The sequence below is a fragment of the Peromyscus eremicus genome, chromosome 4 (assembly GCF_949786415.1).
Source record: "Peromyscus eremicus chromosome 4, PerEre_H2_v1, whole genome shotgun sequence".
NCBI lineage: Eukaryota > Metazoa > Chordata > Mammalia > Rodentia > Cricetidae > Peromyscus > Peromyscus eremicus.
The window spans coordinates 104,523,396-104,538,329 of NC_081419.1; the positions used below are offsets into that span (position 1 = coordinate 104,523,396).

The 14,934-nt window shown below is 49.5% G+C and overlaps 1 protein-coding gene across 1 annotated transcript; it reads right to left on the bottom strand.

The window, feature by feature from the left end:
• Positions 1-1,830: 1,830 nt before the first annotated feature.
• Ddrgk1 (DDRGK domain containing 1) lies at positions 1,831-13,958 on the bottom strand. Its single transcript, XM_059261438.1, has 9 exons — positions 13,802-13,958; positions 12,634-12,840; positions 11,164-11,276; positions 10,868-10,969; positions 7,430-7,552; positions 7,045-7,083; positions 3,024-3,080; positions 2,471-2,519; positions 1,831-2,119 (listed from the first exon to the last, which is right to left on the bottom strand). Exons 1-9 carry the CDS (start codon positions 13,890-13,892, stop codon positions 1,953-1,955), a joined length of 948 nt encoding a protein of 315 aa, XP_059117421.1. The 5' UTR covers positions 13,893-13,958; the 3' UTR covers positions 1,831-1,952.
• Positions 13,959-14,934: the final 976 nt, after the last annotated feature.

Consider the following 14,934-nt stretch of genomic DNA (forward strand, 5'->3'; position numbering starts at 1 on the left):
GAGACAGATGCTGAGGATGGGTTAGGTGGAGGTAGGGTACTGGAGGGGTTGTCTTGGTCTAAGAAGCCTCTCTTTCTGGAGATTTGATTTTTTTTGTTATTTGTGTGTGTGTAAGTGAATGTGGCTGAATGTGCGCCATGGAGCATGTGTGGGGGTCCGAGGACAACTTTCTGGAACAGGTCTCAATTGCCACTTGCTGAGGCAGTCTTTCTTGTTTCTGCTGTTATGCTGCATATTCCAGGTTAGCAGCCCCCCAGTTTCTGGGCTCTGCTACCATCTCACTGCAGGAATCCTGGGATTACAGATGCGTGGTAACATAACTAGCTTTGCATGTGGTGTTAGGGATGGAACCTGGGTCAACAGGCTTGCATGGATAGTCCTTTTACCTGCTGAACCATCTCCCCAGCTTCCACTGTGGAGTCCACATCTTCTGGGCTTTCAGCTTCGCTGCCCTTTGCGAGCTCCTGCTGATGTACTCTGATGGTATCAAGATTCTGCCTTAACTGGCCTTAGGTGTAGTCAAGGAGGAGAGTATTGAGAACCCTCAGGTTGTTCTAATGTGTAACTAGGAATGGTAACCACTGATGAGCTGACTCTACTGTCAACTATGCCTCTCCTACCCTACCTCTTACGGTGGCCATCTGTATTTCCTCCTCCCTTACTGAGACTAGGTTACAGTTGCCCTCACCAACAATGGACTCAGCCCTTTATTCACTGACTAGAAGTGTCTACTGTCTCGACAGACAAACAAACGAAGGAGGTTCTACATGGTAGTGTATGCCTTTCATTCTAGCACTTGGGAAGTAGAATCTGGCAGATTTCTGTGAGTTCAAGGCCAGCTTGGTCTATACAATGAGCTCCAAGCCAGCTAGTGAGATCTTGTGTAGGCATGAATGCCTGCACACACACACACACACACACACACACACAGCCCCCAAAGCAACAAACAGGAGTCTAGAGAAGAGACGGCTCAAAGGTGAGGAGTAGTGGCTACTCTTCCAGAGTACTCAGCATCTACATGGCAGCTCACAGCCCTTTATAACTCCAGTACCAAGGGATCTGATGCCCTCTTCTGGACTCTGCAGGCATGCACATGGTACACACAAATCCACACAGACACAAACACCCATACACATAAAATGATTTAAAAACGTGTCACATCCTCAGCACAGTAGGATGGCCACTCCATACACAGCCCACGGGAACCAGGGCAAATGACCCTCCAAGAGAATCGCATCTTCCATCCCACACCCACTTCTGAGCATATGTTCCTCATATCCTCCTCCAGTGGGTGGAATCACTCATACCACTTGGATTCAGGGCTGAGTTCATGTGATGTGCTGTCAGAACAATTACATCCAGCCCAAATGGGCCTTCTTCTTCCTCTCCTTGCCTCGAAGGAGCTAACCAATCTTTCTTCCAGAGACCTCCCTTTAAGAGGAAACACAGTGAGATCTATGCTTCCAGGTCTCTATCCTTGGCATTTCTCATTAACTCTTCTCCCCAGGGCTCTAGACTCTACTCAGAACTCCTGGGTCTGTAAATAAAACGGTGAGACTTCCTTCACCAACTAGAGGAGATATAGCCTGAGCGACTCTCCTATATGCATTTTTCTCTTTACAAAAATCCAGGGAGCTAAGCTGGCAGGGCACAAACAAATACAGTAAATGTGTAATAGGTTTTTTTGTTTGTTTGTTTTTATGAAATCATGAATGGGACTTCTGCCACCTTATAAGGGACCCTCTCACCTCTAAGACACATCCTGAGGTCTAGATTTCACTGCTTATCTGAGACGGCAGGCCAGGCCTTCTACACCAAGCCACAAGAAGCTCAGCAGTGCTCACAGGCCTTTAATCCACAACTTTCTGGTCATATTTCATCCCTGCCCCAAGATGGCAGGTAAGGACGGTGATGTACGTAGGCCACATGATACAGTCAAGTAGGGGCTGGAGTCAGACTGAAGCCTGGGCAGGAAGGTCCTGGCCCCAGGAGATGAGGGAGTTGCTGGCCTGGGCAAGCTCAGTGATGGACACCCGGCCCCGCTGTCTGATGAAATTGGCCACGGCAGCCAGTTCCTCTGGGGTTATGTAGATGAACTTGCCCCGGTCGTCAATCACACCTGTAGGGACATGCATGTTGTAGGACTGAGTCCTCCGGGGCTTTCCCTACCTAACCTGAAAATGCCATTTATTCCTGTCAGTTCTCCTATCAGCCTGGCCCTTCCTAGGTCTATCAAATCCCATGTAGGTGAGTCACACAATGCTTTTTTCATATTCCTCATTCCATACTTAGACGGGAGCTTCCATATGTCTTCCTTATAACCAAGTCCAGTTCCTCAGTGTCCCTCATCACATATCCCTCCCAACCTGGAGAGGCCACGTGGCCTTTGGAAGAAGTCCCGCAGCCTTTGGTGGTCACACACTCCCCTAGGCCAGGGCTGTATACACAGGATTGATTCTCATTCTCTCACCTGTTAGCGTCCCTTCGCTGAGGAGGTCTTGGATGCGGTTTATGGTATCCTAGGAGGAAAACAAGTCTCAGAGCTTGTCTTGTGGCCCCCATGCCCATAGCCCCATTGCCCCTCTACTCCTACAGTCCCATTTCCCCCTCTCTCTCTATTATGCTTGTCCCCTGGCTGTGACCATGCTTCCCTTTAGTGGGGACTCTTGGGTGGAGGGGCTCTGTCTGATGCTAGGATCTGCCAGCTCTCTTCAAGGTGGAAAAGAAATAGTGGAGACGTCTGGCTGCAAAATAACCTGTTTACAAGAGGTAACTGGATTTGGGCTGCTTCGGTCACAGGGAAGGCTAAAGTATGGCATTTAAATTTTCTTTTTCTTTCCTGTTCTTGTCATCTCTGTAGAAATGCAGGATTCCAGGAATGCCAAGAAATTCTTACACCCTGTTCACTCCTGGTTGAGACAGCCTGGAGGGGCACCACAACTTACCAGATTCAGGCCAGCCCCTACTTGCCACACAGACCTTTTAGCTATATTCTACATTCTAATCCATGTTCCAGGGCTTACCTGAGTCCTCAGACCCATATGGAAAGCCAGATCTTCCAAAAGCACAACCTTGGACTGCTACAGATAAAAGGAACAAGAGGGAGAGAGGCTGAGACCATGTGGCCAGCTCTAAGCCAGTAAGGTGCACTGTCTTTAAAAACAAGGTCGATACGTTCCAGGACAGGCTCCAAAGCTACACAGAGAAAAAGCAACCAACCAAACCAAACCAAACCAACCAAACCAAAACAACAAGGTCAATGGCACCTAAGAAATGACACCCAAAGCTGTCTTCTAGCTTCTACATGCATACACACACCATTTTTTTTTTTTTTTTTTTTTTTTAGTTTTTTTGAGACAAGCTTCTCTATGTAGCCCTGACTGTCCTGGAACTTGCTCTGTAGACAAGGCTGGCCTCGAACTCAGAGATCCACCTGCCTCTGCCTCACAGTGCTGGGATTAAAGGTGTGCGCTTCCACTCCCCAGCACATATCATTTTTTTAAACTAACGTTTTAAAATTATTTAGTGTGTGTGTGTGTGTGTGTGTGTGTGTGTGTGTGTGTGTGTGTGCAACAACACACATGTAGGTCAGAGGACAGTGCTCAGAAGTTGGTTCTCTCCATTCACCATGTGAGTCCCAGGGACTGAACTCAGCAAGTGCCTTTACCTGCTGAGCTATCTTGCCAGCCCAAACTTTGGTCTTTTTTTTTTTTTTTTTTTTCCTGGTTTTTCAAGACAAGGTCTCTCTGTGTAGTTTTGATGCCTGTCCTGGATCTCGCTCTGTAGACCAGGCTGGCCTCGAACTCAGAGAGATCCATCTGGCTCTGCCTCCTGAGTGCTGGGATTAAAGGCGTGTACCACCACCACCTGGCGGGTCCTTTTGTTTTTAAGCTCTTAAAAATAAAAAGTGGTTACCTAAACCAGGTGTTGTGGCACATGCCTGTAATCCCAGTACTTCGAAGTTAGAGGCAGGAAGGTCAGTTCAAGACCATTTCTGGCCAAGTATTGAGTTTAAGGCCTGTCTGAGCTATAAGACTCCATTTCGAAAAAGAAAACCAAACCAAACCAAACTTCTTATCTAGACCTGTGTTTGCCGAGGACCTGCCAGACAAGGCATTGAGAAGGTGCAGAGATGGGGCTGGAGAGATGCTCAGTGGTTTAGAGCACTTGTACTCTTGCAGAGGACCCAGGTTTGATTCCTCGCACCCACATGGTGACTCACAACCATCCATAACTAGTTCCACAGAACTCCAGGAGCACGGGCATTCGTGCAGGCAAAAACATTCACACACATTAAAAAGGGGGAGGGGGGCAGAGTTGAAGGAATAGTAAACAAGAGAGACAGTTCCTACCCCTGAGCTAAGAGCCTGTCTGGTGAACAGAAGTAATCAGAAAAGGAAAGGAAAGATAACAGGCCTGAGGTCTTTCATAAGGGCCCATGGAAACTCACTCCTCTTTTGTGTGTGTTTCCCACCCCTTTAGACTAGATCTCCATAGTCCTGACATGTCTACACCTCTTTTCACTCATCCTCCTCATACTGTCCAAGGCCTACCCCTCTCTCACCTGGAATGGCCAAATAATCATCACTAGGGCTGGCAAGATGGCTGTCAGTCAAGAGCTTGTGTGCTTCCAAGGACTGGAGCCCAATCCCCAGAACTCACACAGGGAAGCTGGGCATGACTGGAAGTGGCGTGCACTCAGGCAGAGGCAGAGGCAGAGGGATCTCCAGAGTTCAAGTCTACACAGTGAAAGCTTGTCTAAAAAACCAAAAGCTGGGTGTGGTGACATCGTGCACCAGGAACCTCGGTGCTGGAAAGGCAGAGACAGGTAGATTACTGGGCTCACCGGCCAGCCAGTGTAGCCTACTTGGTGAGTTCCAGGCCAGTGAGAGACTGTACATCACCCCTCTCCTTGGATAAAAAAAAAGGTGGACAGTACCTGCGGAACAAACAATACCCAAAGTCCCCCAAATATGTGCATATCTACATATACACACCAGCACACAAGAGCAGCCACACAAACACACCAAGTAACCATATTAACGGTGGAGGAAGTGCCAGGTTTCATGTGCTACTCTCACATCCTCAGGAGAAACTTGTTCCCAGCAGCTCAGTCAGGAGTCACAGCTGGGTCTACACATGCATCTGCCCCCACCTTTACCACATATAGCATATGCTTTGAGAGAGGGCGGTCCTTTGCATTTCCGTGAAATCTTCCACAGCAAATGAGCTGGGGGAGTAATGACATGGTGACGCCTCCTCAGCTACATATGGCATGTGACTTGTTGGAATGCCAAACCGTATATGCAAGCAGGGATGTGGGGTGGGGGTGGGAGGGTTGGGAAGGATACAATCAAGAGGCAGTTGGACCAGGGATCGGACAAACACAAGGTGATCTAGCCAGCAATTTCTACCTATAAATCAGACCAGGCACTAGGCTCTCAGTAGCAGCTTAGAGCAGGACCATCGTCATCTCCTGTGGTGCCTGGTTTCTGAGGATCTGGGCTAAGGGTACTACTAGTGTCAAAAGTGTATTTGAACAAACAGATATACTAGTCATGGCAGAAAGTGGAACAGACGTCCTTAGTGTTCACACGAAGGGAGCTGTGTGCAGAAACCTTCCAGTTCTGAAATTCTGTCTACAGGGCCTGATCCCTTGGAGTGAGGAAGAAGGTGGATGGAATGAATTTCACAAGTCCACTTCCTTCTTCAAGATGGTAGCTTCAAGAGAATAAGCCAGCACAGGCTGAACAAATTCCTAAGCTCCAAGAGTTTGGAGAACATCAAGAATGGAACCTCACCAGGTGGTGGTGGCTGATGCCTTTAATTCCAGCACTCAGGAGGCAGAGGCAGGCAGATCTCTGGGTTCAAGGCCAACCTGGTCTACAGAGTGAGTTCCAGTACAGCAAGAGCTACACAGAGAAATTGTCTCAAAAACAAAACAAAACAAAAAGGAACCTTCAGGGAGCCACGAAAGCAAGAGCCAAACCTACCTGGAAACTGTCTTCTGGCCTCTGCAGAAAAGAGGGCAGCACTGAAGCTGACCTCTAGATCCACCTGGGAGGCCACGTGAAGGAAGCGCCGCTTCCCGATGTGTAGGTAGGGACAGCAAGCTCTCAACAACAGCGGGACAGTGTGACAAACTTTGCCCAGGGCAGTGTGCCAGGGCAGAATGTGGGCTTCATCAAGGGGGAATGCTCACAAGCTAAGGGAAAAGGACCCTCTGGGAGATGCTATCCATTCTCCTCTTTAGGGATCGTGGGCCCCAGACATGTGCCCAGCCCCTCACTGCTGCTGGGAGACATCTAAACCCTGCTCTCTTTTAGGAGAGGTGGGGGAGGATTATGCAAGCCCCAGCTTCTTGGCAGACCCTGATACCTCCCCCACTATCGCCCCCGCTCCCTCTGCACTTCTTCCCTCAGCTGCCTCTGCACCTCTGAGCTGCACTTGAAAACCTCTCCCCTTCTTGCATCCTTTGTGGGAGAGAAGTTGCTTAGCAGCAAAGCAGATCAGGATGTGCTTATGCAACCCAGAGCAGCATCAGGGCAGCCTGTGAAGTGGCTATGGATTACGGAGGGACACTGCTAACTGTCCTAGGTTACAATGCAAACACCATCCTATTTCTTCCTGAAGGCCCGAGTTCCCAGGAAGGACCACAGAGCACAGGACCTCTGTTCCAATTCGGTGGCACCTCGGTGCGACAGAACTGACAGCAAACACATGTGAATTGACTTCAAAACATGATGACTCATTGAGCGTGGGGTCTGAAGAGCAGAGGAACTGTCAAACCAAGAATTAGGAAGCCATCAGAGGCTTGAGCCTCCCACACAGACCACTGTCCTTCCCCACCTTCTGGGTCTGAAGGGAAGGGACTTTCCTAGCCAAGAACCAGTCGCTCAACCTTTCTGGACCCCATGCCCATTCCGGTCCAGGACTGAATGAAACAGCCCCTGCTTGGTCCTGAGAACACATACAAAGCACACATAGACACTTATGCACACTCACATGGCAGGAGAAGATTCCAGAGTTCTCTGAGCCACTTACCTTGATGTAATTGATGAACTCTGTCAGGAAGCTGTGAGTCTAGAGGGAAGAGAAAGCAGTGAGCATCACCCCTGGCTCACACACAGGCTTGTGTGCCCGGCCCTAACTATCTCTACTCCCTGCTCACCTGCATGCTGCCTGCTTGCAGCCTGTTTTGTGTTCTCACCCATCACCTGCTTTCATGAGGGGTAGAGCCTCCCAGACTAAGGGACGACAGGACAACGTTCTCTGCTGAGACCAAGGCTACAGTCACAAGGGCCTACACTTACAGGCACCCAACCTGCTTCTCGGTACACAGCCAGAAGTGTCTAAGATGGTGTGAATAGCCTTGGACAGAACACATGCTATCCCTGTGGCACAGGTTTCCCAGGAGTGGTGGGCCCACCTGTTCCTCGGTCATGGTCTCGCCGACCCCTTCCTCCTCTACCACGAAGGCTTCCTTCAGTTTCAGGTACTCCTCATGCTCCCGCCGGGCCTGCTCCTCCCGAGCCTTTCTCTCTTCCTCCTCCTGTGGACACAGAGAACGAAGAGGCAGGTATTTGGGGCAGCTGCCCACTCACATCTGTTCTGGTCTCTGCTGTCTCTGCAGGACACAAGCACATACAATCCAGAGACAGTGCTAAGTCAAGACTCTCGCCCTTCGGTCTCAAGCTAAACAACAGGCAGGCTCTCCTCACCAGCCCTATCAGCCCAGCAATGCTGCTCAGGCCCTGCCCCTGTCTCCACGCTCAGGAGATAATGCAGGAAAAATATCCTGAAAACATTGCCACAACTTCTCCCTGGTCATGTCCAGACACAAACAAAGAGCAGATTCTACTTCCTACTACCCATGCACACAGCCAGCCCACTCTACTCTGGCTTCTGAATCACCCGAGTGGGCAGCCTCACCTGAAGAACTGACCTTACTGCCTCGACGGACGTGGGCAGGCCCACCTTCCAGCAGCAGCCCAGATAAAAAGGGCATGTCAGAGGAGACTATCTTACCTTTTGCTTATCTAGTCTCTTTGTTCACCTCCCTATTGCCCATGGAGGCCAAAAGTGGACATCAGAACCTCTTGAGTTGGGGTAACCAGTGTTTGTGTGCCACTTGATAAGGGTACTGGGATCCAAACTCTGGTCCTCCAACAGAGCAGTAAACACTCTTACCCACTGACCCTTCGATCTAGAGCCAACTCTCCACTTTCTAAATGCAGCAGAGCAGTGATTTATTTCCAAACAAGTATGAGGAGATAGGGAAGAAATACTAAAAGCATGCAGTAGTAACTCAACGGTGGAACACTTCCCTGGAGTACACCGGCCATGTTCAATACTCAGTACTGGAAAAAGAACAAAACCTAACCCCCTAACCACAAGACAGACACCAGTCATTCCGGCACTCCAAAGGCGGAGGTAAGCAGAGTACCACAAGTTCGAGGACAACTCTCTGTGCTATAGAGAGTTGAGGCCTGCCTTTACATAGTAAGACCATGTCTCAAAAACAAAACAAACAAAAATAACAACCTCCCCAAAACCCCCAAAACCAATTAATTGATTAAAAATAAAAATCCGGCTGGAGAGAAGGCTCAACAGTTAAGAGCACTGGCTGCTCTTTCACAGGACTTAGGTTTGGTTGTCAGCACCCATAGGGTGGCCCCTTTTTTTTTTTTTTTTAATCTAAAAGACAAATAAATAAACTAAAAATAAAAATCAGTCAATCCAAATCAAGGTACAATCTACAAGTACTTTCCCAGTACCCTTCAAAGCTATCAAGAGGATAAACAAAGAAAACCCGACAATCAAATCCCACAGAGGCCTAAGAACACATGATAAGTAAATGAAACACAGCACGTTAGATATGACCCTGCAAAACAAAAACAAAACAAACAAAAAAACCTTAGGTTGGACAGATGGTTCAGTGGTTAGGAGCAGTGGCTGCTCTTCCAGAGGATCTGGGTTTGATTCCCAGCACCCACATGGTAGCTCACAACATTCTGTAACTACAGTCTAAAGGAATCTGATGCCCTCTTCTAGCCTTCAAGAAATACACAGGCAAAACACCATATATATAAAATAAAATAGGGAAAAAAATACTAGGGCTGGAATATATGTAGCTCAGTTGGTAGTGTCTTTGCCCAGCAAACATGAAGCCCTGGGTTCAATTCCCATCTGAAGCAGGCATAATGGTGCATGCCTCTCCTCTCAGGGCTTGAGAAGTAGAAACAGGAGAAAAGGATATCCTTGGCTACACAGCAAGTTCGAGGCCAGCCTGCTGCCTCAAAAAACCAAAAGGAAGAAAAAAAATCTGAATAAAGTGTGACACTTAAGGGTGTGTTACTATTGCTTTGAGAAATGTCCCAGGATCTTACAGTGATGGGGGCTGCTGAGAAATCTCAAACAGGGAGAAAGCCAGAACACGGAAGGGACATTAGGCATGACCACTGCTCAAAGGTAAAGAATTTCTGGGTGGTGGTAGTGGCGGTGGCAGTGTGCACCTTTGATCCCAGCACTTGGGAGGCAGAGCCAGGGGGTCTCTGTGAGTTCGAGGCCAGCCTGGTCTACAGAGCGAGATCCAGGACAGGCACCAAAACTACACAGAGAAACCCTGTCTCGAAAAAACAAAAACAAACAAAAAAGGTGAAGAACTTTCTCTACTCATGCCTCCCACTGCCACTCCTCCATGGCCAGGTTTCCTCCAGACATACAGAGTTCTACAACAGAGCCAGCCAGAGCCCTCTTGTTTTATGTACCCAACATATTTGCGCTTTCCCCTTTCTTGGAAATCTGGATCTAGAATAATCTGGCAGACAAGGAACCATTCACCACCTTTCTATGTGGCTCCAGTGCTCCAAGCACCACTCCTGTGCCAGGCCCTCGACGGACTGTGGATAACCTCAAGGTCCCTGAGACCTAGAACTGCCCTGTGTCTCCATCTCCTTTTCTCTTTGGTGCTTTTCTCTGTCCAGATGCTTTGACTACGTTCAATGTTCCTCAAATGTTCGGTCCTTTAAGTAGCTCATAGTCACAAGAATCCCCAGCTCTGGGCTGGAGAGGTTGCTCAGCAGTTAAGAGCATTGGTCACTCTTCCAGAGGACCTGGGTTCCAATCCCAGAACCCACATGGTAACTTACAGCCAATTGTAACTCCAGTGCTAACGTCCTCTTCTGGCCTCGATGGGCACCAGGCACACACACAGTGACAGGGTGAACAGACATACATGCAGGCAAAACACCCATACATATAAAGCTTGTTTTGTTTGTTTTTCTGAGACAGGGTCTCTTTATTTAGTCCTGGCTGTCCTGGAACTCAGATATCTGCCTGCCTCTGACTCGTAAGTGCTGGGCTGGTCATGTACCACCATGCCTGGCTTTTTTTTTTAACCCCCATACATATAAAATGAAAAAAAAAAAAAAAAAAAAGAGCCAGGTATAATGTACATACCTTTAGTCCCAGCACCCAGGAGGCAGAAGCAGGTGGATCTCTGAGTCTGAGGCCAGCCTGCTCTCCAGAGTGAGTTCCAGGACAACCAGGACTATACAGAGAGACCCTGTCTTGAAAACAACAAAGACCCTGAGTTCAAACCCACAGTGCTTCCACAGGTGAGGCCAGGCGAAAGAATAAACCAGGGCAGGCCCTTGTGCTGGATCCACAGCCCATCTTCTGTTTTGGAGACAGGAGGCAGCTAGTTAATCCAAGCTGACCTTGAACTCAAGGATCCCCGGCCTCAGCTTCTCAAGTGCTGGGATTACAGGTGTGAGCCACCACCACACCCAGTGCCACGGGAACGATCTAGGAGAAGGCTAGGTGATGATGGGTCAGCCCACACCATGTCTGGAGTCAATCTCACCTTCTGCTCTTCCTTCAGGCGAAGCCGCTCCTCCTCCTTCTTCCATTCGGCCTCACGCTGGGACTCTAGGCGTTTCCGTTCCTCACGTTCAGCCTCCTCTGCCTGGAGAGAAGTTTCTATAGGTACAGCTCCCCTTCCTCTGGCTAGTTTGCCCACTCCCATGTCAGGATATAGGCTAAGATTGCTGGAGACAAAGCCAGGTGGGCAGCAAATGAACCCCAAGGGCAGTCTGTCACGGGAACTAAAGGCTGGGCCCTTTCCCACCCTCGGGAGCTATGCCCCGTCCTCTCGCTTGCCTCACGCTGGGCTTTTCGAGCCTGTTTTTCCTCTAGCTTCCGCAGTTTCTTGGCTCCAATTTTCCCTGTTGGGTGAGCTTCTGCTGGCTTCTCAGCGCCTTCCTCCTCCTGGGCTGGGTATGGTCAGACAAAAACAAGTTAAGTCCCAGACGGAAAAAGACACCCCAATTACCTTCCTCAAGGGAGGGATTGGCGGGAGTGGAGTGTGGTTTCTACCTACCTCTGCCTTTCAGAAACATCTACCATAAATGTGCATGCACACACAAGTGTGGGTGTGAGAACATACGCATAGGTACTTGGGGAGTTGGAAGGCCATGGCAACAAATGAGACTTTAGATACTGCACAGCTGTTAAGATGTCAACACCTGAACGTTTGTGGACTGCAGGTGTCTGTACCTGCAGAGGTCCCTGATTTCTGTCTCTGTGCCAAACCTTCAGGGAAGGATGGCCTTGTGGGTAAATGTATTCCAACCATAAATTCAACACCTTCCATGTTCTAGTTAGGAACTGATGGGCTCCTTCAACTAGGATTCTCCATTTATCTTAACAGAGCCAGACTGAAAAAGTAACCCCATGGGCTGGAGAGATGGCTCAAAGGCTAAGAGCGCTGGCTGCTCTTCCAAAGGTCCTGAGTTCAATTCCCAGCAACCACATGGTGGCTCACAACCATCTGTAATGAGATCTGGTGCCCTCTTCTGGCCTGCAGGGATGCGTGCAGACAGAACACTGTATACATAATAAATAAATCTTTAAAAAAAAAAAAAAAAGGTAACCCCAACTTCAGGACTGTTCCAGGGCCAGCTGAAAATTAATAATACTTTGATGCCTAAACCTCGGAGTATATGACCAAAATTTGAGACAGGAAGGACGGTGAAGAGAAGGTCTCTTTGCTGTTGGCGTGTGCTGCTTTTGAAACAGGTATATAACCCAGGTTGGCCTGAAACTTGCCATGCTCCTGCCTCTATCTTCTGAGTGTAGGAATTATAAGTATGCACCACACATCCACTAAAGGGCTCTTTTTAAGCCAAAGGGGCTAATAATACCAAGGCAAAAGTCAAATCAAGGCAAAAGTCCCAAATTCACCTAAATTCTGAGTAAGGTCTAGCAACCTCTTCTTCATACTGAAGCCAGACTTCAAGACCAGAGAGGAGACATTATTTCCCATAATCCTAAGGACTTTGTGAGACTCCCAGTAGCTAGCATACGGACGTACATGTCAACAGAAACGTCTCTATTTCCAAGCATTTATTCTAGGGTTACAGATAATCCCATTGAACCAAGACTGTCCAGTGGAGTAGGGATTGGGCTAAGAAATGTTGACTTTGAGGACCAAGTCCAGGCCCAAGACTCTGGTTCCACCACTAAATGTCCTCCTTACACTGTGGATTCACGCTCCTTGCCCTTATCTAGTCTGAGGGACTCATTAACCCCTTCAACACAGCCTCCTTTCCCCAAGCTGGGCCCTCTCACCTGGAACAACAGCTTCATCCTCGTTCTCATCCACTTCTGCCCAGGCCACTTGCTGGGCTCGACGCTGGGCCTGTAGACGGCTGCCCAAGTCCCTCCGACGCCGGGGCCGGCCTCCAGTTCTCTGCTCCTCAGACTCCCGGGGCCAAGGCTGGGCTACCTGGCCTGCTCCTGCCCGCTCTTCCTCAGTGTGCAGCGGTTCTCCACCGGCTTCGGGGAGGGAGGAACCACAACACGGTCAGGCAGCCCATCCTCTCGATAGTGGAGGAACAGCATCTTGGGAGTCCCATCCTCTGCTCAACCTCCTTCCAGACTATTGCTGCCCACAGCACACCGTTCCAACTTCGGTCGGTCAAGGCCTTTATTACTCATGCCTTGGTCTGATGCTGTAAGCTTACTTCTCAGTTCCTACCCGTTTTAACACCTTTATTTCCTATACACTCACCCCTCTCCCCTTTGCGGGAGACCTGTTAGGATACTCTAACCCTGAGGTTTACAGATCTCTCTCGATGCGCACTGCAAGGCTGCATTTACTTCTTGCTTGATACTATGCTATAATTTTATAGGGTACTCCAACCAGGGAGCACATTTCACAGTCAGGGGCTGAATCTCCCCTCCCTGGAAGATTTGTTGGCTATATCAGCTTTACCTCAGCTTCTCTCTCTTCTGCCCCTGGAGCACGGGTGCTCGGAAGTAGCTTATGGGGGTCTGGCGTCAGAGACATACGGAAACTTCCTAAGTATACATGAAGTGTTAGTAAGGAAGACTGCTTTGTGCCAGGGCAATGACATGGCCTTCTGATCCTGGTGGAGGGGAGGCCTTTGGCGGGGAGGGAGATGCCTTCAGAGCTTCCTGAGGCTGCCTCGCCCTCCAATTCCTAGTAGGCGGGAACACACTGGGCGGGAGTAGAAAACCTGCAGCCTCTCCTATTGGTGCAAGAGCAGAACGGCTGCTTGGTTCCCGGGTAGAGCGCCTAACCCTGGGCTCCGCACTGGTTGCGAGTGCATCCACATGCGCGTGCGCAGAGCTGTCGGCGGCCCGCGCACGAGCTCCTCGTCAGCACAGCGCGGCCCGTCGGGGCATGCGCACGGGTGGCGACGCCACGGCCTACCAAAGTCCAGGACCCCTGAGAAACGGACTCCTCCGGCCCGGGGACGGCGGCACCTCCTACCTGCTGCCGCCCGACCCCGGCTGCGAGTCAGGAAGAGGATAAGGCCGAGGAGCAGAACCGCCGCCGCCACGTACACCCAGGGCCCCACCATGACGGCAGACAGCCTCGCCGGGAAGCCGGCGCGCCCGCGGGACCCGGATCGCCAGGCCCCGCCCACTCCCCTACGCCCGGCCCAGCTGCACGCCGTGCTCCGCCCCCGCCCCGGGGTGACCAGGGCCTCGGTTAACTCGCGGGCCCCGGCTCACATTTTAAAATTAATTAAAAAAAAAAAAAAAAAAAGTAAAATTGTCAGGATGGATGTAATAAAAATAGATGTTGATAATTATTGAGAGTTGGTTTGTGGGTATTAAGGGTTCATAATAATTTCCTAGGTTTTTTGTAAGTTTGAAAAACAAGTATTTTGGCACATATTTTTATATTTCTGTCTATAACTGCTAAAGAAATACTTGCGTCTCTAAATACTGATTTAAAGTAATAACACAACCTGGTGTGTCGGGCTAATGATCTGGTCATTGCTGATGCAGTTACTGCTTGAAGATCAAACAGTGCAGAGGTTCCAGGCAGAGGTGTCAGTTGAGAACCCCACCTGACTCCAGCTTCATTGTGAGTGTGTCTGTCCTTTCTTCATCCCTTCACCACCCTCACCAGGGGCCTAGGACCCAAGCCGCTTGAGATGTGGTTGTCTGGGGTCATTGAATGAACTGACCACACTACACGGTATTTATCAGTGCTTATATCCAAATCCGTGACAAGCTCCTAGCCAGAGGCTGGAGCTGAGGCATTTAACATTCACGAAGTCACCTTGGCTTTTAAAACCTCCTCTGCTCCTCCACTTTCCCGAGGATTCCCTTTGGCTTCACGGAAGAGAAGACAGGTGCCATATAAGGAGGACCGCATACTCAACCCAGCCTTTCCCAGTCAACTCTAATAAGCCACAAGTCTGCCTCCGCACTGTGTAACTGAGGAAAGATTTTTGGAGAACATAGCTGTGGCTATTCTGCGAGGACAGTTCTAGGGTTTAAAAAAAAATCATTAGTGGCTGGGCATGTGGCTCAGTGGTACAGTGCTTGCCTAAGTTCAATAAGCCCCCAAGTTTCATTTATAGCAACACACAAATACCCGAGACTATAAGA